Genomic DNA, 23,600 nt, shown 5'->3' with positions numbered 1-23,600 from the left:
AAGGGAGGCGACGGCGTCGATTGCCGGTGGTGGTCGCCGTCGCTGGGGAACCGAGAGTCGGTGGAAAACTGGCAAACCAATGAAGCATTAATTTATTGACCGGATTTTCCCGTGTCACCAACGACGAACATACCGTCACTCGGAGCTCTGGAGCGGTGAGGGTTTTGTGGTGGTCTCGCCCATGCGGCGGGGTGCAGTGGCTGCCGGAAAGGGAGCGATGCAGAGGAAAACGCGGGTGCAACGATTGGTGGTGTTGGTTGATTTTCTTTTTCGGAAGAAAATGCACCCGACCACCCGACCGTGGTGCGTTCAGTGGCTCTATTACCTTCGAAATAAACAATATTTAGGAAATCGTCCAAGTAAAGTTCGTTTCGAAATCCATAAAATTTAAACAAAATTATGAAAACGTTTATTTATTAGTGAATAAGGCCCCTTATTGTGCCTATAAATGGCAATTATTCTTAATATATTTAGCAACGTATTTTATGAAGCAGTAAGAAGTATAAACGAAGTTAGCTATAAAAATTATATGTTTAAACAATCCTTACAATGTGAGTTCTAGAAAATAAACAATAAACGTTCATACAACAAATATTGTTCTATCAAACGCATTGCTCTGTGATGTGGAGAACTCTATAGACATCAACGGCACTTTGGTTGAAGAACATTTACAGAAAACATCAAACTTGATCGGCCCGGGAACGTTATGCGGCAGAATATGCTTTCTTCGGAGCAGCTAAACGCACTCGTACCGAATAACTTGAGGAATGAAAAATGATAGAGAGATAGAGAGAGAAAACAAAGCACTGGAAAGCAGTATTGGCATTAGAAACTGTAAGTAATCAATTTCTGCGGTTGATCGTATGACCGATCGCATTGCTCTATCGCTCCTTGGTGCCTGCCTGGTGTGTGCTCCCGGCTCCCAGCACGGCGTTCCAGTTCCGCTTTTCGGTTTTGGGCCTCCTTGGGATCTTGGGGCCACCGGGGGCTCGAGGGAGAAAGAAGCAATAATTTCGATCATGGCCGCGGGACCATTCTTGAGCCACGGGATCACCGGGGAACCGGGGAAGTGGATAATTTACCTGTATAAAAGCGGCTTGCGCAATTGCAGTTAGACGTCAGTTGGTGCCCAGCCGTTCCCGGTAGAAGATCCGTTCGTGCACCAGATCTGAGACAGCTCGTTCGTCACCGCACTCGTCCGTGAACTGTGATTTATTGTCCGCCGATCGTGTGAACAAACGAAACTGCCGTGAGACTGATCCATCATGAAAGTGCTCCTAGGTGCTGTGATCACGTTCGGGTGTGTGCTGGCCATCGGTTCGGCTCTGTCAGTGGCGAAAGATCAGAAGGACTGTGGTACTGGCGAAGGCTCGTTGTCCTGTCACGGCGCCAAAGTGGCACGTCATCTGCTGAAGCGCCTCGCACGGCCCGTCAAGCTGGAAGAGGTCAGTGTGGTTAAGCTGTTCCCGGGCGTCGAAATCGTGGATGTGTCCGACGGTGAAGAGCGTGAGCGATCGCTCAACGAGGTGACGGAGGAGGATCGAACCGTTTTCGGACGGGTCGGAAAGTACCTGCAGAGCCACGAAATCAAGATCAACTTCGGTCAGCTGCTGAAGCGGAGCGACATTCAGGATGCCATCCGAACTGCCTTCGGATCGCTCGATCAGGACGTTATTGCCGATGTAGCAGGTTGGTGATTCCGTGATGATCCGCGCGTTCCGTGGTGACAAGTCCCTGGTTTTGTTTTTGCAGAGGCTCGTAAAAAGGACAAGGGAGGTCTCGGGGCGATCATGATGATGGGCCTGATGATGGGCAAGCTGTTGGCGGCGCTCGGATTCGGTGGCGTCGGACTTCTGGCACTGAAGGCGTTAGGCGTGTCGATGGTCGCCCTGCTACTGTCGGCCATCCTGGGACTGAAGAAGCTCACCGAACAGGGTGACCACAAGGGACGGCACAACGACGAGCACTTCGAGGTGCATTCGGATGACCACATTCAGCACGCCGACCGGAAACGCCGCTCGCCAAAGAGCGACGTGGCTGCCAACCTACTGGCGTACAACGGCTGGGCACCAATCGCGAACTACAAGTACTAGCCGCGGGTGAAGCTAATTTATTTATTACCTAATTTATTATTACATGTGTAACTGAAAACCTCGGCTACTAGACATCCCAAAGGAGCAATAAATGAAATCGGTCCATCATCGTGCTTGATCTGGCGTTCATCAGTCAAATGAGCGTTGAATTTTTGTTTCCTCGCAACGGTTTTCCCAAGAATTTGACCAAACCATAATTTACAATTGTGACTCCCTACTTTCTAACTAATTTTGTTGTTGCGGTAAGTAAATAAGGTAAGTTAGTTTAGGGCGGTAAATTTCTGGGCAGATCTTTGTGTTACGGCTTCAAGGCCTTGTCCTATTCTCATATTCACATACGAATGATTTTTTTAAAGCGAGGCCATTTTGAAAATAACAGGTTGGCTGAAAAGAAATCCATTATTTTTGCATTCATCTGACAAACGTTTGTTGTCTCGGCGACGTTTACAATGCAATGCATCGGATGCATTGATTTTATATTATTGTTGTTGTCGGGTTTGATTTGATGTTTTATTTTCTGTATCAGATTGATGAATATGAATCTTTTTATTGCCAATAGGTGGAGTTCCGTTTTTATTTGTGGATTATGCTGTTCAGCGGGTGTATATTGTTTCCGGCGTAGCCAGTGTATCTAGTTCAGTGACTAGAGGTTCTATTGGCAAAAAGTAGACAAGTTTAGTGCGTTATGTGTTTCCTGTATCCCTGTTTAGCTCGCTCTGTGGAGGGATAGACATCGTTGGTTTTCCAACACCCCGAGGCGCACGAGGCGACGGTCTTCTGCTTGTGAATGTTACGTCGGTGCCAGGGATTCGACCGCTGGACGACAGCTAAACCTGTACAATCAAACCACACAGTGAGCCAAACAACAAAGAAAACATGAACCGAAACCACGTTAATCTAACTACGGGTCTAAACAAACTAAACATTTAAGCCAAATTTACACATCAAATAGAAAGGCTGAAAGGATGAAAAGATAAATGGGGAAAGGCATGAAGGTTCTAAAGGACAGTTCCATTCTTACAGGCAAAGTTATAGATGACTTTTAAATAGACGTTAATGATGAAACTTATACAAACCGAAATGAAAGACCTGATGACAACCAACGGCGATCTGCTAGTTGCACAGGTTGCATCTGTTAGGCGCAACGATCTGTCGAAGAGCTTTTGAGATACGTAGATGAAGTTTTCCCGACAGAAAGCTTTCACATTAATTTTTCTTGACACTTCGCTAGTACCAACGAATTTCTGTTGTTGATCTGCATTAATTGTTCATTGACATTTTCGTATTCACTTATTTTATCCACTAAATCAAAGTCAATCGCTTACAAATAACTTGGCTGTGCTAATCAAAACTTTATTTATTCCAAACGTTAACTTTAACGAATAGAGTCTCTCTTCGAATATCCCAACATTATTATTCTTCTCACTACCAAAGATCACTGAAATTGCTTCAAATTCTCAAGACTGTAGTGTATTTTCAAAAACCCTGCAAACCCTGGTCTTAGTCCATTTTGGTATGGATCGGGAATATAACAATAATAAATTACATTGGCAGTTGGCACTGTTGTTCTTAAATTATTCCTCAAAAGAAATATAGAAGGTCTCATGGAGGAATGCTTTTATTACTACCAACAGTAAGTAAGGTTCGATTTGCTGATTTCACCAGAAAGATTAGAAACTTAGAAAGCTTATGTATTGTCAGCTCAGGACGTTTAAGCAATATAAATTTCATTTAACCTGTACCTCAAACATCTCGAGGAACAGTCTTATCAACAATTGGCGTGAATCGATAACATCTAGGGAATCGGTGAAACTATCGGTTGAAGTTAAAGTATAAACCAACGGTGCTTAGCGGTAGTGTTAATTTGAAAAATGTAACTCAACGAAGGTTCCTCGCTTAAAGTAATGTTGAAGTCTTTCGATCACAATGTGATTAAGATCTTGCTACTTATAATATTTTCAGTGGAAAATACGGCAATTAAATACAGATGGCGTTAAAATTCGATCACGATCGTTTCTTTTCAATTGCTACGAATGAAGAAATATTGAATGAATGAATATTAAATGAATATGTATTATTTTGATACACAAACGCATCATTTTTCTTAAGCTTGACGTTAAAATGGATTCGAGTAACTGCAATCAATGAGTGATGAATGCGCTTTTGAATCCACCGAATCCGTCCGTCCGAGCAGCGGTGATCATTAAAAGGCTGCCGAGCATATGTGCAACGCCCGGTCCGTAACGGAATCGCACAGTTTGTCGATCTTCGGCAGTAGTTTTCACATTTAACACATTTTGTGGCAAATGTTTCGTTTACTTTTGGTTTCTTTTGGCCCAGCGCACTGCACCGCACTGCACAGGACACAGCGCACTGCACCCCCCGGTCCAGTGTGTGTCCGGTTGCAAGCCTGCTTTGTTGCCCATTCCCTGCTGCTGCTGCCCTTCGGTGCGTGACGCATTGCTGTTGGCGTAGTTTTTCTGCTGAATATGTTTGATTTGGGTATTTGCTTGTACGGCTCTCCCGGCCGGGCCTCGGTGGAAAAGTAGGGCCCCAATGGACCCAAACTGAATGGCCAGCGACCGTGGGGAAATGCAGTGCGATGCGCCTTGGCGAAGTTTAACGATCTTGCGGATCGCGTGGAGGCACCCCCGTGGTGGCGGGGCGGTCGGCTTTGGACGGTAATCTGGGTTCGGGGAATTCGCGGTTTATGGGTGCTGTTTGGCGTGAGTCAATGTTTGCTACTTTTTTGCGCATAAGTGGAATGTTTGCTGTCATTCCACCTCTATGCTATTGATTGGTATTTTATATTGGCATATCAACAGATCTAAGGTCGTTGGTGTTAGAAAGGTTGATTAGAGGGCCGCTTTACCTACACGGATCAGATGATCACAGTGTAGCGTGACCAGCGAAAGGAGAAAATATCGTTACAACATATCAGCACTATGTTGCAGCGTTTAGACGATAAGATCGGGATGTGGTTTATGAAGCATCGGTTAGGAAAATGACAGATCGGGCAGTTGGCCATAAATTATGTCCTTCTTTCAACGCCCGGCTGCCCGGCTTATGTAAACACACCAAGCCGTTCACCACAGTGCCACACGGCGCGGGTGTCGCTCTTGTGCTCCGGAGTGATGGAAAGTGAAAAATCATCACCCACCTCGGATACACCGCCGATTAATGATAACGCAGCGCGGCTTGTTAGCTTTCAGTGAAAACGGCCTCGACGGCTCGACGGTACGACTGTCTGCGGCCCCGGCGCCCAGGCCCAGGATGCTCGAGATCGCTCGGGAAAACGGGGCCCGCCTCTACGCGCGTTCTACTGCGCCTCGTTGGCGCGCGGGGAAAAACTTTTCCCTCCAGTCATGCGGCACAACCACGCAACAAGCGCAGGGCGTGCTGTTCGGGCGCCCGGGTACAGTTGGTTGTCGAATGAAAAGTGAAAAATCCTAAACGCCTGTGCGCAAGGACCGCGGTCCGGTGCGGACCGAAAGGCCCATGTTGGCACACTTTTCCCGTCGGACGGTTCGCTGGATGGCAAACAAACAACCCACGCAAAAACCCACACACACACAGAGGGGCGCCCGGTTTTCCCGAACCTGAATCCGTTGTGTGTTATGTTTTGCGTGTCCGTGCGGGCTTGTTAATTAATCCAATTTGAAATGGCGCCCCCCACCCAAAAGGCCCGTGACGGGGGGGGGGGCGCTTTTCTTCCTTCAAGGGCGCTGCGAAGAATTTGCCACCACACAGCTGGCTGGCTGGCTGGCGGGGGCTTTTCCTTAGGCTTTTCCTCGCGCTCGGTCGGTTCGCTTCAGCAGGCGCTTTTCCGGCGCAAGCCATCCCGCTCCCGGTGGGCCGCCGGGTGGGGATGGGCTGGCCTGCTCAGCAACTGTGAAGTGAATAAAACTCGTTGGATCCTCGCCAAAAGCATCATTTTATGGCTTCTTAGTGTTTAGTGATAACATCGGATAAGGCGGAGTGCCCGAATGAGAGCTAGCCAGCGATCGTCGTGACCGTCGAGCAGCAAGCGGGTTGTGTGCGTGTGCGTGTGTGCGTTGGTGTGCCGGACCTTCCGTGTGTGTGTGTCTGTGTGTGGGAACTCTCTAGAACGCGTGGAACGCCTTGCGCCGAGAACAGTTAAACACAGAGCAGCAGCAGCAGCAGAAGGCAGCCAGTATGTCGTTCAAGAAAGTGATCTCCATCCTGGTGATCTGCGTGGTGGCCGTGCAGGGCGCGAGCGTGCCCTCGCCAGCTCACTCGGAAGGTGTGGTGGGCGAGTTGAGCTGGTCGTGCGTCAACAACGTAAGCTGCGTGACGGGCCTGGCACAGGACGTCATCCAGAAGCTGAAGGATCGCCGCTCGATCGACTTCGGCGTGTTCAGCGTCCAGCCGGTCGACCACATCCCGCTCCAGGTCGAGGGCCGCTCGTCCCGCGCGCTCGACTTCCTCAGCGGGAACGCCCTCCAGGTCCCGCTTGGTCCGATGGTCGTCAACGTGGAGCGCTCGGCTGACTATCCGAACTTTATCGAGGTGTCGCTGCTCCGAAAGGCCGATGGTAGGTCACCGTGTAGCGCCCCCCTTCTTTCTGTCCCTCTCACGCATCTCTCTCCCGTGGCAGGTGCCCGTGGAAGGACCCGCAAGCATATGCGCTTCTTCGTGCCCGCATTCTTGGTCTTCAGCCAGATCGGTTGGTATGCGCTTGCCATCGCCGGTGTGAAGCTGCTCGCGATTAAGGCCTTTTTGGTCGCTAAAATTGCCCTAATTGTCGTAGCAATGATGACGTTCAAGAAACTCATGGAACCAGTCGCGTAAGTGCTCCCTTTGGGCGGTTGAGCTCGTAAGATTCAAACCATATTCCCGACTCATCTACAGCGTTATGCCGCCGCCGTACTTTGACCATCCGGAACCGTTCATGATGCCGTACGGTATGGACTTCCACCACGGCTTCCCGGGAGCCAGCAACGACGTGTACTCGATGGGACTGGGCGGCCACCTGGGACACCACGACGGGCCGTCGGCCCTGCACGGCGCCGACGGGGGCCTGGGAGCGGCCAGCAACGTGAACGCCGCCGTCGTCGACGCCAACGCCGCCGCGGACAAGTCCGGCAGCTCGCCGGCCCAGCCCGTGTCGGTCGCCAGCGGCAACGAGCGTCATCATTTCAGCGCCGGCAGCAAGATCAAGCGGCAGGACTTTTACCCGACCCAGGGCGCAGCCAAGTACCTCTAAAGTAGCCAGCATCCCCAAGCAGAACCCGTCGCCGTCCGTGCTGCGGCACCCGGACCGGAAACGGCACCCTAGGGTGTGGCGATAGGCGCGGCGCCAGTAGAGAGAGAGAGAAGAACCGAACCTTGCGAAGGACAACGCGGGTCCCAAGTGACACCCAGAGAGTGAGAGAGAGAGAGAGAGAGAGAGAGTAAGTGTGTGAGAGAGGGAGCGAGAATGGGACATGGTCCAGATATTCTGGACGTGGACACCAGGACCGCATCCCGCCCAGGATAACCAAAGTGCCGAGAGCGCGCCAACTGTAGAACGTCCGTAACGCGTCTGTTGTATTATTTGTTTCTCATGTCTCCCCCGGTCGGCCCCGGCGCTGATCGGGTCGGACAACGCTGACGAAACTGCCCTCCCCCCGCCAACTGCCACCCCACTTGTCTTAGTCCGAAAGCCTGTCCCCGCCTGTTTCCAAAGAGTTTTGCGCCAATAAACTATTTATTTATTTATTTATTTGCTACTTGCGACGAAAAGAGTTAACTTGCGTGTACGTCGATGTCCTTTCTAGTCGGGCACCTTCCGAAAGAAACGAATGAGCTAGTGCTAGTGCCCCGTGTGCTCACCCACTGGCCGGCTAGCATACTGACCCACTAAGGGACCGGCCGGCCAGTCAGCCAGCAGACCATGCCGACTGTTTCGATCATGGTCCGGCCTCGCTGGCCGGAGGAATGTGCAGTCGTGCGCGCATTATTGGGGCAGTTGAGCAATGGCCTGAGACGGGGATTGGGGTTGGACATGCAAATCCTCATTTGAACGGTGTCCCAGTCCGGTCCGGAGAGATGGAGAGTAGCGAACGAAAGTGTTTATGAATCAATTAGTCTACAGGCACTGGCCCCCGTGGTCAATATTCTGGACCGCCTCCGGACGTCCGAGAGCCAACGAGTCGTGAAACGAGTGGCATGCGGGGAAGTGGAGCACCACCGGACTGGTGGTGCGGAAACTAATGCTTGTCGATGCGGTCGATGCCGAAGTGTTCGTTATGGCCAGAGTCGAAAGTAAACACCCTTTCGTAGGACCTGCAGGATGTGGGAGACCTGTTCCTGTGCTCTCTTCGCTTGTAGAGCGTGTGTTGTAATAAGCACCTGCAGCACCTGGGACGGGTGGATTTCACATTTCGTATCATGTTCGGACGCTTTCGAAAGCGTTACAATATGAGCATGATCAGCTGCACTAACAAGCGGCGGCCGTAGACATGCAGCCGGTCAATTAAGTGGCAAGTGGCAACATGATACCCGACGGCGTACCAGCCATGCGACGTATGGACGACACACAGGATACGGTCCTGCCGGAAAAGCTTTTCACTGCAGGTTCACTTTGACAAAGTGCGTTGTATTGCTAATGGTAGGTATTGAAGGGAACCATTTTGTGGAAGAAAACAATGTTGAATAGTTATTGCGAAACTACGTCCGGTGCCCGGTATCTAGACATTTTTATTATCTTTTCCATTGGACTTTACTTGTCCCGGAATATCTACATTGTGAGCCTAAATATGGCTTACCGATATGTCCAATTATACTAGCTGTTCCCGGAGTGCGTCACAACGCCTCATTTCATTCTCATTTCTCGATTCCCGAAATATCAGGATTATCCCACATTACTCAAGTTAAAACAATGAATTTAGAACGTCAATTCTTTATTTTAGAAATGATTTTCCCAGTTTCCGCACTTCTTGGAGTGTTTCGTGACCGTGCACGAGCCTTTTTAGTAATTTTTACAGGTTTGTGTTTTTGATAAATCTGAGCCAACGAAGTGCTTCAAAAGAAATTTCATTCAAAAGACAAAAAAATGTTGGCATCCTCTTTGCGCAATCTTCATAAAAATCGATAAACTTACTTGAGGTAACACCGCAAATTGAGCTCTTAGAAACACGCAAATTTCTAGATAGTCTTCACATTTAGTCTGATTACGACTTACAGTTCGTCCAATTGGGGGTAGCGACAAGAATTTTAATAAAGATTCACCAGAATAAATACTATATAAATCTTTTTATAAAATCTCCTGTCGCTGTAAGGGACCGAAATCGAACAGGTAATATGTAGCGTGTATGACTCGTAACTTAGCATCACTTAAGCTATTGTATGGGTCTTATCACTGAAGATCATAGGTACAAATTGAGTTCGAAATGAACATCTGTTTTTCTATTCTAATCTTATTCTTTTCTAGGTTATTTGCAGAGTTCGTGGCTGTGGTTGCCCAAGAGGATCGGATAGTACGGAACCTATTGTTTATAATGTCATCATACAGTGCCGCCGTTGACGAACAGAACATTCGTCTTCGATCCTGTTACGGTCACTAATAGTCTCGAATTACTTCAAAAAAAATTTACAGTGTGCATTTGAAGAACAGTAAATTTTTGGTACGATCGAAACGAAGCGCTGCTAACTTTGGATCTGTGGAATAATAGCTTGAAATCATATTAAACCTTCGATGGAAGGATTATAATTATTTCATGTACCTGGTTATCTACCGATTGTCAGAGAAATGCATTGCCTTCGTGATATGTCTTCCGTTACAGTTGGTCGCCAATGTCGAAGTCAGTGCCTAAATTTGGTATTTCTTCCTACAAAACAATCCTCTTCAAAGTTTGAAACCGTCCACCACCGTAACGCATTCAAAACAAGCCGCTTTCAGAGTGTAAACATAAATAAAATAAATAGTTTATTGCAATAAAAGCTCCCCAAGCCTCGAGTGTCTCGATGAAAGAAGAATTTGGCAGATGAAACGTCTTAAGGCGACGCACGCCGCAACGCACGGCGCCACAGGTACCTCCGACCGGCCATTCGCAGCAGCTCTCCGGCCCTAGTGGGGTTGCTGTTGCTGGTAGGCCATCTCGTGCGGGTCGGAGATGAGCCTCCGGTTGAGCTCGTTGGAGAACGACTCCACGAACCCGTCGAGCGCCCGGGCCCAGCCCGAGCTGTACGTATCCACATGGTGGTGCGGTTCCGGCGGATGGGCAACCACCTCGTAGGTGACGTACTTCTTGTGCAGCAGCTTCTTGATGCCGATGATGCTGGCCAGCACCAGGGCTAGCTTCGAGACGAGCAGCGCCTTGCCGACCAGCAGCGCCACGCCCTTCAGCACCAGCGCCCCAACAAGGACGGCTTTCATGATGACGGCGCCCAGGATCGGAGCGTACTGCTTCAGGCGGCCGCGGCCCTCCTCGAACAACTTACGCGTGTCCAGCGAGACGCCAAAGTTCAGCTTGCCACCCTCGCCGGACGCCACCACCACGTCGGCGGCCCGCGCCGCCCGCCACTTGACGCTGCGGCTGTGGATGAAGCGCCAGATCTTGTCGGCCACCATCACGCTGAGCTTGTGGTCGTCGGAGGTGTTCGAGCGCCCGAGCACCGCAAGCTCCTCGGCCGAGTCCGCGTCCGTCGCCAGCTGCTCGTCGCTCCTGCGGACGGAAACACAACAACAAAGTGGTTCACAAACAATAACCCTTACGCCACGTTACAGGATCCCCGATTGCTTTGTCATGTTGCCCCAGCTCTCTGCATCACGATAAGGACACGCCGCACCATCGGCATAGGTTATCAAATACTCACCGGGCCACATATCTAAACGCCGGGTGGAGTCGGGAATACACGGATACCAACAAGGAACAATAGAAGGAGGCATAATTCAATCTTCCGCATTGAGGTTTAGACTCCGGGCGGCTGATTGAGCTCAACCTTCCTCGCTCGGTATGCCCGACCGCGCCATGACATCTTTGGTTCGGCATTAATGCGAAAGATATTCTCCGCACGGAACCACACTCGGGACCGGCCCTGGCCTATCAGTAGTCAGTCAATGTTGATTGGGAAAATGGGAAGCTTTTCCCAAACCCTCGCTCCGGGGCACCCGGGTGGACCACAGATTGGGTGGTCGGGTTGATAAGCAAATAGGCATTATAGAGTTGCCGTCCACAAAGCAAACGTCGGCCGGGAAATCATTTCTCATTTTCCATTTTGCATAGGCGCGTCACAATAGGTAGGCCCCACAGAAACCCATCCACCGACGGATCGAGAACGTATCTAATCATGCGATGTAAATCGCTGATATCTGGGATCATTATGGAACTATTTTCAAAATGTCTTTCCAGTGCCACAGACCAATGTCTGCGCCGGCCTGCGATGCTGGCAGCTCCAAAACGCGACGGGACCACTTTAAAGTGTTTCTAGTGCTTCAAGACACTCGACCGGTTGGTACATTGGCAACGGTATGTCTGTTGGTGGTCTTTCCATGTAAGAAATGTCCCATTTACTACACGTATACATTGCAAGGCTTGAACGGTTCACTCAGTCCGTCGGTGTTGTATTAGATTCTAAGCTTATCGTTAAGGAACATTACCAGGAGACTACCAACAGAACTATCATGATGCCAAGGCTTATCATAAGCTGGTCCAATGAATCCAACTTGATACTCCTTTCCTTGTGGCCAAGGAGATCCTTTCCTTAAGGCCTTATCGCCAATGTTCACCTATCCGCACCTAAGCTGGTTGTCCGAAGGCGTCCAATGTTACAGTTGAATGTCTTTTTGCTCATCAATATTCTTCGGTTCCTCCTAGACCCAGTGACTCGTTGGCCTTAAATCTGTAACTGTGCATCGTCGGCACTTTACTTTAATATCTCTTTACAACATTGGTTACATTTCCCTTGTTTTTCATTGGTTCTTCTGGTGGTCTCTTTTGGACTTGTGTACTGTCCAAATTTAAGATATAAGAATATTTAGGAATAAATGTTAAATAAATGACGCCTTAATATGTCACGGAGAACAACATTAGAGAGAGAAAAAAAACAATCCACAACCCGGATGGTAACACGCACTCGACGAATTTGAAGACCACAGGGTAATGGAGTGAAAGTGATAAGCGCAAGAAGCCCAAATGGATTCGAGACGATCGTTAAAGAACACCGAATGCAGGGACGCCTTAGCTTCCAGACCATAAAAGCAGAAATGGTTTAAAAACATAGCGAAGCCACCGAGAGAGTTTTTTGTTGACACGATCGAGATTAAAGTGTAAAGGTACCTCCGGATGTACCCGAACACATTGCAGCGAGAAAGTCTGACGAATGACTCACTCAAAGTATATTGAAAGCGACAATCAAAAAGGCAGACTACTCTAAATTTCCAATCGACGGAATGACGGCTCGTGAAAAAGGATCTTGCATTGGAGCTTAAAGGCCACAGCATTTTTTAAACGGGAGAATAACAATCGGCACTTTAATTCCATCAACACGTGCAAAAAAACCGTCATCAACCGTTGGGGGCCACGTGGTCTTACCGTGTTTTCATCAGCTCCACACTGTCGCTCAGGCTGATGGAGGACTTCTTCAGCATCCGGTTCATGTAGGTGACCAGCTTCAGCATCACGCATGAGCTGTTGTCCTTCTGCGTGCACTTCCCGCCGAGCCTGCGGATGAAGCCGTCCTCGAGGGCCGCCTTGCTGAGCGTCCCGTGCTCGGCCTCCTTTGAACGACACAAGGATTAGCGAATTACTGCCGGAGGGCTCTCGAAAGCCTAGTGATTAAACGCCTCACCAGGTGATTCACGATACTGCCACTGTCCACCGCCGGGTTGGCCTCGATCCGTGCCACCAACGCGCAGACCGCGGCCACCAGCACTAGACGGATCACCACTTTCGCCATGTTCACCGGCTGCAAGCCTTCGTGCTTCGAGTTCGAGGTCACTGCTTCCTTGGTTCACGCACTCGCTCACGGACGCTCGAATACACTGGGCCTTGGACACTACTCCGTTGCACTGCACGTCGTCGCCCGGTGGCCACTGCACATCTTGATCCTAGCGGCGGCGGAGAGACAAAACTACGCCCCGTCGTTGGCGGCAGGCGTATTTATAGGCGGCTCCGCGCGAGAAGATGCACCGACCCAGCAGCATCCCGGCCACCTGGAGCACGGCCAAGGGCTCCAGCAGCAGAAGAACCTGATTGGAGCGACCGGTACCGGTTTCTGTCGCGTGTGCCGCGGGATGCCGTAGGGGGCCCGGGTGGCACGCGAAGTAGGTTAAATTGGCGAAGAAACCGACCGACCGACCGAGGGTGCTCCCTTTGGGGCCTGGGCGTTTGTGGAAAGGAAAAACGATGTCGTTAGTGCTGCTCCGGCATCCGTTGGGCAGTGAAATTGTTTTTCCATCAACCATCGCGGGGAATGCACCTTAAACTGCACCGGTTGGGAACCGGGGGCTGCTCTCCATGGGAACCCCTCGGCCACCGAGTGGGAAAACATTCTCGTTTCGTGGCCACCATCGCCACCGCCATCGACGCCCATCTAAGGAACTTGTTTAGAAATTTCTGTTTTCCTTTCACAGAGGCCCACCACCGACTCAGGTAAGCAAACAGAACCACTTTCCACCACATCCGGTGCACTGTGTGGCCACAGGAAAATGGCCATTAAAGCTGGTGCAGTAACCCCCGCCCGGGCGCAAAGTGAAACCATTTTCTCCCGAACGAGTCGCCCAACCTCGAGTCCTCGCGGGCGCCTCGAGTGCTTCGATCCCCCGCTAGTTCGCCAACGGTCAACACAGCTCCTGGATTATGTTGCCACGCTGAGCATAAAAAAGGGTGCAGAAGCAAACTGGATGCAGCGTGATCTGCGCTTTATAGCGCAGCCTTTGTGGAGTCTCTTTTATGCGTGATGTTGTTTGTTTTCAAAAGCATCACTTGGCAAAGGGGAGGCTGGCATACAATATGAATAGCACACACACATTCATTTAGTCGAAGCTACTGGCATAACCACGAGAGTCCTAGGAGCGCAGGTGAAGAACTTTGACCTTAGCGTTATTTATTAGCATTTGTACTGTCACATGAGTTTGGGCACTCGGGCGGAACGCAAATGTTGCGCTTTCGGGACGATCTATTTTTCGCATCCTTTTCGGTGATGTTTCAGGCAAATAGATTACAATGAAACCCCAACAGAGTTTGTGAAAGTTAACTGGAGCCTTACATGAGAGCGTGATATGGAGGACCAATTTGTTTTCATCTGCCATATCAACCACGATAATGATAATCGGAAGCCATCAGTGTTGCGAATAAGTTTTTCCAAATCATTATCATTCGCCATCAAAGAATCATCTAGCGAATGATTAATGCCACTGCGTGGACTAACAGGCCCATGAGTTAACTGCTCCCAGCAATTCCACGGAGAAATTTTTTTAATTGGAATATGTGATGGAACATTTGGATGCCAGTAATCGACCCCGAAGCACGAGCTGATTTACTCGGAGAAGCATACGAAAGTAACCCTTCCTTGAAATGGACTGGACGTCACCCATTTTCCGAGAATCGTACTGAAACATGCATGCCAAGCAGATAAATATCCACCGACACCACTCTCTATGATATTGCTTCATTATTTATGTATGTTATGTTCAGTTCAAAATTCTCAAAACAAAGTATTCAAAAATGGAATGCAAAAACCATTTCAATCTTTTAAAGCAATCCCCAACTATACTAGGTCACTCGGGAATACTTACCTAAATCGTTGATCGCAATACGAGGGCTGAGCAAAAAGTTCTAAGACATTTTAATTTCCGATTCTAGATTTTTTGCGTTAGGTTGCTACACATGTCAGTGACTTATGGTGAAAAGTTCAGCCATTTTGAGTAATCTGTCCATTTTTAACAGCTGTTTTGCTTGGACAACATATGGCTCATTGGCAATGCCGTCTTCGTCTCCTAAATCGTATCATATCGTCGTCCTTTCATGGCCTCCTTCAGTTTCTCCATAAAAAAACATTTCCTGTGGATTTTTTGTGTTTTTTGTGTTGTTGTGTTTTTGTGTTCGGAGGGCACAAAAAAATCGAAAATTTACCATACGTAGCCCGCGGAAATTCAAATGTCTTAGAACTTTTTGAACAGCCCTCGTATTAGTTTAAATGATTCGGTGAATCTGTGATGATTGCATTAAGTGTTTTGTGTAAAGCTACGTCGGAGCTATGAAATTTAAATGGAACTTCATTCAATTTTATTTTTATTTGAGACGCTTCTTTGGGCAATGCAAAACATAAACATTCACAAGACGTTTTCTATGACTGTGCTTTCATCTTGATTTCGATCTGAAGTTTTTAGGTTGCCTTCCAAATAGAAACACTAACCCCGAATGAATGTCCCACCAAAAGTTGCTACATAATGTGACGGCCACAGGATAAAACGGGAAGAAATGTCACCCCCCGGGGGGCAGTGACAGTTGTAGAATGTCACGGACGGCAGCGAGTCCGGAATGTGTCGCTTCGGATGCTTACGGTCCAGAAATGATTCAACCAGAGCGTTCCAGAAGAGTACCCGGGACCACCGGGACACGGTCACCCAATCTCATGTTGGTGTGTTTCTTTTCTTGTCCCAAGCTCCTTTTTAGCACGAATGTGGCATGCCCGCGGGAAAAAAGAAGACACCGCCACCTCAAGCAACCCCGCGAATGGCATCGCGCCGTGACTGACCGTCCGGCGGGGGGGCTTAACGATTCTTTTTATCATGACGAGATCGGCGGCCATCATCGTCGTCCGCCGTGAGCCACGGTGCGCAGCCTGCCGTCGGAAATCCGGCTCCCACGTTGTCCGGAAGGGGTTTTTCACTTTTCTTCCCATTTTCCCGAACCGGATCGACCCGATAAAGGAGCAACTTTCATTGATAAATCACGATTTTTATGCTCGCTAAGTAGTTTGGGAGCTGTGCACCGCAAGGCACTGCGGCGCAAGGCTCCGGCTGCTGTCGCCCGAAGTCAGGTCGCATCGCCTCGTTACCGCGTTTCTTGGCAACGGTGAGATGGTGGCTAGGCGATAGCGATAATTTAAGGCACACACACTCGAACGGGACCATGGAGGGCCCGCCAATGAGCGGTGTGGCTTCTCGATGAGATTGCGCGAGTTACAAACAGCGGAGCAACACATGCGTATGCGGCCGATGGTGCTTCCTGAGGCACCCCACAATCAGCACCGATCAGCAGCGGTGGCGAGAAAATTGGAGTTTCCTTCCGTCCTGGTCCCACCCGGCCAGACCCGGCGCAATGGGAAACCAGACATTGGCAAACCACCCCCCTGCGGGGGGGGGGGGCGCCCCAAATAAGAAACAAAAATAACCACGGGGTTTCGGGTTTTCGGACGACCGGCATGCGGCTGATTGATTTATCCTACGGAGGCGTTCCTGATCGCCGGGCTCAAGTGGCCGGATCGCTTCACCCAGTGCCACTGCCGTGCCCCACTTTGGTCCCGGTTTGCGGTCGCCGGATGGCCCGCGGACTTGCGAAGCCCAAATTGGCGGCTCATAAAAAATTACGAAATGTGACAGAACCCCGGGCAGGGGCCCTGGACGAGCTCGCTTTCGATGAGGATTGAAACAAAACACCGACCGGGACCGACATTAATCGTGACCCGAATGGGGGGTAAGTAGTCATCGTCATTTGATTCGGAGTTTTTGTGTCGTTTTGCCGCCGGAAATTATTTTCCCGGCTACTTAACGGCGCTTCACGATGCATCACGCTCCGGATTACATGCTTTTCAGGTGGCTTTTTTCGCACACGCTCAGTGTCACGGTATAGCGTGTGCGAAGGGAAAGAGTTTGTTGACGGCAAAACAATTACATGCTACCAGACATGTTGGTTTAAGGTATTTTCGCAAGAAAAACAATGTATGTTTTGACCTTCCGCTCAATTTGGCGAAAGGATCGAAGTCCAGTATTGTGTCGCAATTTTATAGAACAACATATCGGTTCAAAACAGTAACAGCATGAATGATTCATGATTGTAAACCTCCATCTTTGAGCGTCTTTTCAAAATAATTTGTTCTAACATTGGCCTAACATCCTAAACAACGCCAAAGTGGTTCTCTAGAGCAGCAGTAGGTTTCTGCTCCGTTTTTTCTATGGTTGACGTTACCCATAGTTTATTAAAGTTATTAGTGCACAATAAAACTAATAAAGACCGGGACTGGGATTTTGATGGTTTTTCATATCGCTAGAAGTCATATCGCTTGACAGTTAGCAACTCTTATGGCATTATTCTTAACTCTTGTTGATAATCAAAAAAAAATCTTTTTTATACGGTAGTCCGAAAGTAAGGATGATTCATTTAGTGTTTGGATTTTAAACCACGGATTACTTGACTTTTAAAAAGTCGACCTTCACTCTAGAAATTGTAAACATTTAGATTTTAGTTGGATCTTTACGAAATTGGACTCTGTATGTTTGCAGAAAGTCGGGAAATATTTAAAACTTATTTTCAAATAAGGCGAGTCAACTTCTTTCTTCATCTTATTTGACGCTACAACCGCTGAGCGGTCTTAGCCTGCACCAGAGACAATGTTAATCTCTGATGCTTTCTGTAACGGTTTGTTTTACGGGTGAGTTTGTTGGTCCCGCGCTAATCCGCTGTCACGCCGGGATTCGAACCCAGGCCAGCTGTGTGACAGCGATGAGCATTACTGACTATTACTATCACCGGGAGTCGATGGCAGCAACTGCTGAGAAATGTTGACTGATTGGTTCTTGGGCGGAATTGAAGCTGAAAACTTGGACGACATTTGGTTACAACAGGACGGCGCTTCGTGCCATACACCAGCGGCAGCTACAATCGATATTTTGCGCCCCATCTTCGGAATCCAAAAACTAGATGGGCCACCCTATGTGTTCAACGAAGCTTGTCAAGTACGGAAGAATAAGTACGAATATCCAAATCAATGATGTAACTGAATAACTCATGTCAGGACGAATTTAGGTAACAATATGATAGTTTTTAATGGTAATTCACTGTTCAGTTTATTACAAGACGGTGTGCTGGCCGCATTTTCTGTTTAGTTACAATCTTAAGATTCACCTACTAAATTACTGATGGCCCTCGAACTGTCTCAATTATTCGGACGCAGCTTGAACCTTGAGCAGTCTTCAAAATCTTCTACTCATCTTATCGAAGTACGATACGTCCACACTCCAGTACGGTTATCTTCGGGCGATTGATCTTTTCAAATGACTAAAACAACTTCAGACAGTTCCCGAACTGAAGAGATATTTACTTTGTGACTTTCATTGTGTTTACCGACCCTGCCCGCATTGAAGCATGATGGCGATGAAGTGCAGGAACCTTTAGCAACTCGCCCAACTTTGCTCTCCCCAATGGTTGGTCGTCATTTGTTTAAGTATCATAAATATTTACACTACTTTTGAATCACACACACACGCACGCATACATACCATGTTCGTTCAAAACTCGCTCACTCGCACAACCGAAAGCTTATGCTACGTCACAGGACGCGACCGACTGACAATACCATAGGCCACACTCTTAATTACAGACCCCGCAGTTGAACGAGTATTTCGTGCTTCAGTTTTCCGCCTTCACGTCCTTGCCCCCGGCACTAGCCCGGTACTCCGAGTACCCTTGGTAGGCGAGGTCATCACCGAACTTGACGTTGCTGCCCTTCAGGTCGGGTCGTCCGGCGTCCCGATAATAGTTGCCGTACGGCGACGCGTAGCTCACGTCCGGCCGACCGTACAGTACGGAGGGCCCACTGGCGTGCTCCTTGTACGGGTTGTAACCGATCGACCCAAGACCCTGCGGCGAGTACTGTGGCTGGTAGCCACCGGAGAAGATGTCGTTCGTGCAGCAACTCTGGTGCGGCTTGAACAGCTTCAGATACCCGATGACACCGGGGATGATGATGGCCAGGAAACCGAGCAGCTTCTTGAAGCTCGCCAATCCCAGGATCAGCGGCAGGAACAGCAGGAGCTTCAGTTTGAACACCTTCAGGATCAGGAGCAGCGGGATGAACATCTTCTTCAGGCGGTGGCGCGTGAAGAGCGGTGCCTTCTTGTCCTCGATCACATCGATCTCGTCGGAGATTTCGTCGATGAAGCGCGCCGAATAGCGGCCCTCCTCGGTGACGTCGTCCGGCATCTGGAACTCCAGGGCCGTCGACTTGACGAAACGCTCCAGCCGTCGCAGAGCGTACTTGTACATCAGTTCCCACTCGGAGTCGGTGTGGCGCGACTCGCCCACGTACTCGAAGCCCTCCTGGCCCAACGAGCGCAGCTGAGTCTCGGGAAGCCGCACGATCCGTGCGTCGGTCGTGAGTCTGAGAAAGGGCCAACGGGATCGGCGGTTAGGATTAAGAAGAACCCCTGCAAGAACCACCAAGAACTACTCACTCGTACTGGTCCCTTTCGAAGAATTCGCCGAAAGTGTTGAGGGCCTGCGACTTGAAGCACTCGGCCAGCTCTCCGTTCAGGCACTGGGCATTGGTCCGGGCAAGATACGGATCCACGTTGCCACCCGTTCCGAGGCCGATGAAGTCGAGCAGGTTTTTGCCCTGCCGTCGACCTTCTCCCACCGCGGGCTGCTGCTGCTGCTGGAGAAATTGGATGGGTGTCTCCCGAGATCCCGATCCAGTGGCGGTCGTTTGATCGGGCAGCTTGATGCCCTCCGGCTGGCCCGGATCGACGAGGCAGCCCAGCACCAGCGCAGCGAGCACGACCGCATATCTGAACCAGTTCGAGCGATCCGGCCTATGTGGACACTGTGCGAAGAATCCCATTTCTGGAAGTGACATAAACGGAAGAAACTTGTGAGCTCATGGGGATCGGGGCGGTTGCGTTCGCGGTCGTCGGACACGGCAGATAGTGGATAGACCACGCAGAAGCAGCACTTGCAGCGTCGGTGGCGGTTCCTCTGCTGATCACCCAGACTCGGTGCGATGAATGATCCATTTCTTCGGGCCGCCCAGTGCACTAGCGGCGATCTGCGGCGGCGGCGGGAAGAAAATGGACCAACTCTCTCTCCCTCCGATGGCGGGTCGAAAGTCTGTGGTCTGCATCAGCCCATGATGGGGTTGTCATTTCTCTGTCTCTTGCACTCTCACGAACATCGCGCCGAGAGCCTGGACTCTCTTGCGCTTTTCTTGCGCTTCATGTTTTGCACTTCATCGGACCGTTCGGCTCTCGGCCACAGGTATCTCTCGTACGCGGCTACCCCATCTTCTGCTCCGATAAGCGCCCCGATCACGTGCAGCAACGTCATCCGACGTAACCGACCGTAACGCGAACGGGGTACGTGCGTGGTCAGCTGTCCGAACTAGGAGCACGCGTAGAAAGCAGTATGCTGCGATTTCCCATCGCCCACGTTGCTCGAACCATATGCCAGCAACCCACATCCAGTTGAACATGCGATCGACACGTGAGGCGCGATGTACGCGATCGAACAGTCCGACATTCGTGTAATCGGCCGCTCGTGAAAGTGTCGGCCGGGGGCAGGAATTCGTGCATTTCCCCCAAGCAGTGACGAACGGACACGCGGGTAATTAGTGAGGGACACGCGGACTCTCTGTTGGAACTGGCCCAGACCCTGGACACGCTCAACCGAGCAGTGTGATTGCCTCAACCGAAACCACTGCATTTGCAACACTGGGCATCGTGAATATTGCATTTGGACGAAGGAAAAAACGGTACAACGCGTCCTGACAGCCGTTAGGTCCCAGAAAGAGAGAGAGAGAGTGTGCGTGCGTGTGTCCGTTATGATAATCCGGGCAACATTGTTGCCGACAACGAGGGTGGGTCGCGAGCGTTGACGTGTTGAATTTAATCATTTTACACCAAACGAAACATGACACGTTTTCGAATGAACAGAAAAAAGCGGCTCACTCCATTGGAGTGCTTCATTTGAGCGGACGAATTCGCAGCAAATTAAAATCTATCTGTCTGTGTGTTTACCACACAAAAAACCAATTTAAATTGCTATCGAAAGCTGATCGAAACCGAAATTAAAATCGAGTACATTACGTTGAACTGTGAACTCATATTTGTGGTGTAAAATTGTGTCAGCGCGGCATCGTCTGACTCTCCCGATCTGGCACACTTTCCCCATCCCGATTCTGGCCCCCGACATAACACCCTTCAATGACGGGTGCCCTCACGCACGTTCACGTGTGACATAACCTACAAATCCGCCGGCAACCCGTTTTCGTTTTCATCGCCCTCCCGCTCGGTGCCGAGTCCCTCTTCCGGGAAAACCGGTTCACCGGCGCTTTGTTTGGCCGACGACGATGCGAAACATTAGCATCCTGAGTCCTCCTCCGCCACACGCAAAAAAAAGAAAGATGGCGGCACTCTTTCTCTTTTGGGCGGACGGAAAGCAAATATGAGCTTTGGGTGAGAAATGAAACACAAATAGAAGAAACGCAAACGCCCCTGAACTGTCTTCGAGTTCGAACGTCTTGTTTGCTGTCTGAGTTGAGACATTCCCGACAATCGGAGTCCCCGGATGTGTGCCGGGGTGAGTCACGTGTTTGCGGCGTTGTCCCCTTTCAGCCACGGCGTTTGAGTTTCGCTGTCACTTTTTTGCCATCCCCCAAATCTTCGAATTGCACCACACTTTCCATCGGGTTGTAATCGTTTTATCAAACCTTCCATCGTGTCCTGAGTCCACTACGCGACAAGTGACTCCCGGCAAATCACTCACTCGGTGCTAGGTGCGCCACGCAGATACTAACCACTCATCTGTCAGAGGCCTTCGGCCAAAAACGGAGCACTTTCGCTTGCACCACATCTACCGTCCTGAAACCGCTCCCACACAACCACTCAACGCTTCCAACTGGCCAACTGTCATCCGGCGCGAGCGATGCATCCGAAAACACTGGCGGCCCCAACACTTTCACTTACTCACTTTCGAATTGTCATCAGTTTTCGCCGGGTCGCCGTCCGTGTGTGTGTGTGCGAGATGGTCGTCACAGCCGTCACTTCCTGATTCTTCCTGACCACCCAACGGTCGTCCACCACCAACACTGCGCCCTGACATGCCGCCTTGCGAATGCAACCGATCCGCACCGACCCGACCTCTGAGCGAGCGGAGGTTGCGAACGTTGTCTGCGAACTGCCGCACTAAGACGCGCCCCACGACGCGCGAGTGGGCACCTCGCAACCCGTTGATCGATTCGAGCAGAGAAAGGAGCACTCACCGGGACACTCACACACATCTGCCACCCGGCCGGCCGGCAGAGGTAGTCGAAGCGGGTAATTTCATTAGGTTTCATTTGTTGGCACAATTCGCGGGCGTCTTCCGTGTTTTCCGCGGGCCGGCAACTCGGCACTTTTGCGCGGTTCGTTGCATTCGGCACCACGGCTCCGGAGAAGAACCGGTTCCAATCTGATTCCGTAATACCGGTGGGGCCATGATTGGGTGTAACGATGGGAACGATGCCGAGTAGGTCCTTGTTACCGTGGACTCGAATGGCCATTTAGATAACTCAAACTAATCCAAATTTTATCAAGCGTAAAATGAGCGTAACAAGCGCTCGACAAAGACAAAGCGTGTAGTTGGTTTGCATAATGAGACAGACATTTGTGGGCGCGAAGAAGTATCTCATTTACACCATCTACTATTCAAATATTTTTCCCGCGGCTTTCAACAACTTCTTGGAATTATGCCGAGCAAAATTTGGTAATTCTACATGAAGAAGAATGCCGGTGGTTTGTTTGTTCTATAAAACCAGAACGGCCCGTAAGCAGTATTAAGGACCAACTTGGGCACTTGGGTTGATGGGTTCACTGTCGAGATTCGAACTGACGTAGGTGCCGGTAGTTACAATTCTGCGTAGTTAATATATCAGCTTCAGCTTCAGCTTCAGCTTCTGCAGCATTTCGCTGTTTGTTTTGAGAGATTTGCAAATTTTCCTGCAGCATTCAGGCAAGTTCTGTAAGCGAAAGGTCAATGTTTTCGATTACTCCCCTGTTTACTTACTAGTTGTTTGTGGAGAACGAAACCCTCAGTCGGCTCACGTGGGAGCATATTTGCTGAGTATGTTAAGTGTAGGATCATGTGAACGCCACACATCGACGCTTTTCACCTGCAATTTTGCTGGCTGCTTGGAAAATGTTAACACATTCTTGTAACGGGCCGAGCCGAGTGTAAAGTTCGGTGTAAACTGGGAGGCTACCTTACTGCTGGCGGCGGTTCGGGCGAATGTAGCCGCTGTGAAAGGCGAATAACCCACACACACACGGTTGATGGACCAAAATCCGTTTTGTTTGGGCAGCCAACGTAAAGCACTTCGCGCCATCCCCACACAAGCGGCAGGCTGACCTTCCCGCCGGGAGACGAGTACTTCCAAAAGGGGGCAAGCGTTACGTTAGATTACGTGAGCCACTTGCGACCTGTGCACCCGATGTCCATAAAACAAAAAAAGTGGACACCGATTCCGGGGCCGACGATGGCGACCCCCGGTGGGGGTCCTACACTTGCCCTATTTATTATGTCGATTCAT

General features: G+C 50.0%; 4 protein-coding genes across 4 annotated transcripts; 2 read left to right on the top strand and 2 right to left on the bottom strand.

Moving 5' to 3' along the window:
* The first annotated feature begins 1,265 nt into the window (after nucleotides 1-1,265).
* LOC128270355 (uncharacterized) lies at nucleotides 1,266-2,093 on the top strand. Its single transcript, XM_053007755.1, has 2 exons — nucleotides 1,266-1,689; nucleotides 1,753-2,093. The coding sequence occupies exons 1-2, from the start codon at nucleotides 1,266-1,268 to the stop codon at nucleotides 2,091-2,093; spliced, it is 765 nt and encodes a 254-aa protein (XP_052863715.1).
* Nucleotides 2,094-6,269: 4,176 nt separating this feature from the next.
* Nucleotides 6,270-7,320, top strand: LOC128270354 (uncharacterized). The gene is made up of 3 exons (XM_053007754.1): nucleotides 6,270-6,648; nucleotides 6,712-6,901; nucleotides 6,966-7,320. The coding sequence occupies exons 1-3, from the start codon at nucleotides 6,270-6,272 to the stop codon at nucleotides 7,318-7,320; spliced, it is 924 nt and encodes a 307-aa protein (XP_052863714.1).
* Nucleotides 7,321-10,164: 2,844 nt separating this feature from the next.
* Nucleotides 10,165-12,995, bottom strand: LOC128270353 (uncharacterized). The gene is made up of 3 exons (XM_053007753.1): nucleotides 12,888-12,995; nucleotides 12,632-12,816; nucleotides 10,165-10,762 (listed from the first exon to the last, which is right to left on the bottom strand). The coding sequence occupies exons 1-3, from the start codon at nucleotides 12,993-12,995 to the stop codon at nucleotides 10,165-10,167; spliced, it is 891 nt and encodes a 296-aa protein (XP_052863713.1).
* Nucleotides 12,996-18,670: 5,675 nt separating this feature from the next.
* LOC128270352 (uncharacterized) lies at nucleotides 18,671-19,880 on the bottom strand. Its single transcript, XM_053007752.1, has 2 exons — nucleotides 19,495-19,880; nucleotides 18,671-19,421 (listed from the first exon to the last, which is right to left on the bottom strand). The coding sequence occupies exons 1-2, from the start codon at nucleotides 19,878-19,880 to the stop codon at nucleotides 18,671-18,673; spliced, it is 1,137 nt and encodes a 378-aa protein (XP_052863712.1).
* Nucleotides 19,881-23,600: the final 3,720 nt, after the last annotated feature.

The sequence above is a fragment of the Anopheles cruzii genome, chromosome 3 (genome assembly GCF_943734635.1).
Source record: "Anopheles cruzii chromosome 3, idAnoCruzAS_RS32_06, whole genome shotgun sequence".
Classification (NCBI taxonomy): domain Eukaryota; kingdom Metazoa; phylum Arthropoda; class Insecta; order Diptera; family Culicidae; genus Anopheles; species Anopheles cruzii.
Note: the sequence above shows the minus strand (reverse complement) of the source record. Positions and strands in the feature narration are given on the sequence as shown.

Excerpts from the sequence above, each read along its gene's own strand:
- LOC128270355 (XM_053007755.1), top strand. The coding sequence starts at position 1,266 with ATGAAAGTGCTCCTAGGTGCTGTGATCACGTTCGGGTGTGTGCTGGCC. Across the intron at positions 1,690-1,752 it reads CGTTATTGCCGATGTAGCAG|AGGCTCGTAAAAAGGACAAG; the intron begins GTTGGTGATTCC and ends TTGTTTTTGCAG.
- LOC128270354 (XM_053007754.1), top strand. The coding sequence starts at position 6,270 with ATGTCGTTCAAGAAAGTGATCTCCATCCTGGTGATCTGCGTGGTGGCC. Across the intron at positions 6,649-6,711 it reads GCTGCTCCGAAAGGCCGATG|GTGCCCGTGGAAGGACCCGC; the intron begins GTAGGTCACCGT and ends CTCCCGTGGCAG. Across the intron at positions 6,902-6,965 it reads AAACTCATGGAACCAGTCGC|CGTTATGCCGCCGCCGTACT; the intron begins GTAAGTGCTCCC and ends ACTCATCTACAG.
- LOC128270353 (XM_053007753.1), bottom strand. The coding sequence starts at position 12,995 with ATGGCGAAAGTGGTGATCCGTCTAGTGCTGGTGGCCGCGGTCTGCGCG. Across the intron at positions 12,817-12,887 it reads GCAGTATCGTGAATCACCTG|GAGGCCGAGCACGGGACGCT; the intron begins GTGAGGCGTTTA and ends TGTCGTTCAAAG. Across the intron at positions 10,763-12,631 it reads GTGGAGCTGATGAAAACACG|GAGCGACGAGCAGCTGGCGA; the intron begins GTAAGACCACGT and ends TTCCGTCCGCAG.
- LOC128270352 (XM_053007752.1), bottom strand. The coding sequence starts at position 19,880 with ATGGGATTCTTCGCACAGTGTCCACATAGGCCGGATCGCTCGAACTGG. Across the intron at positions 19,422-19,494 it reads TTCGAAAGGGACCAGTACGA|ACTCACGACCGACGCACGGA; the intron begins GTGAGTAGTTCT and ends GCCCTTTCTCAG.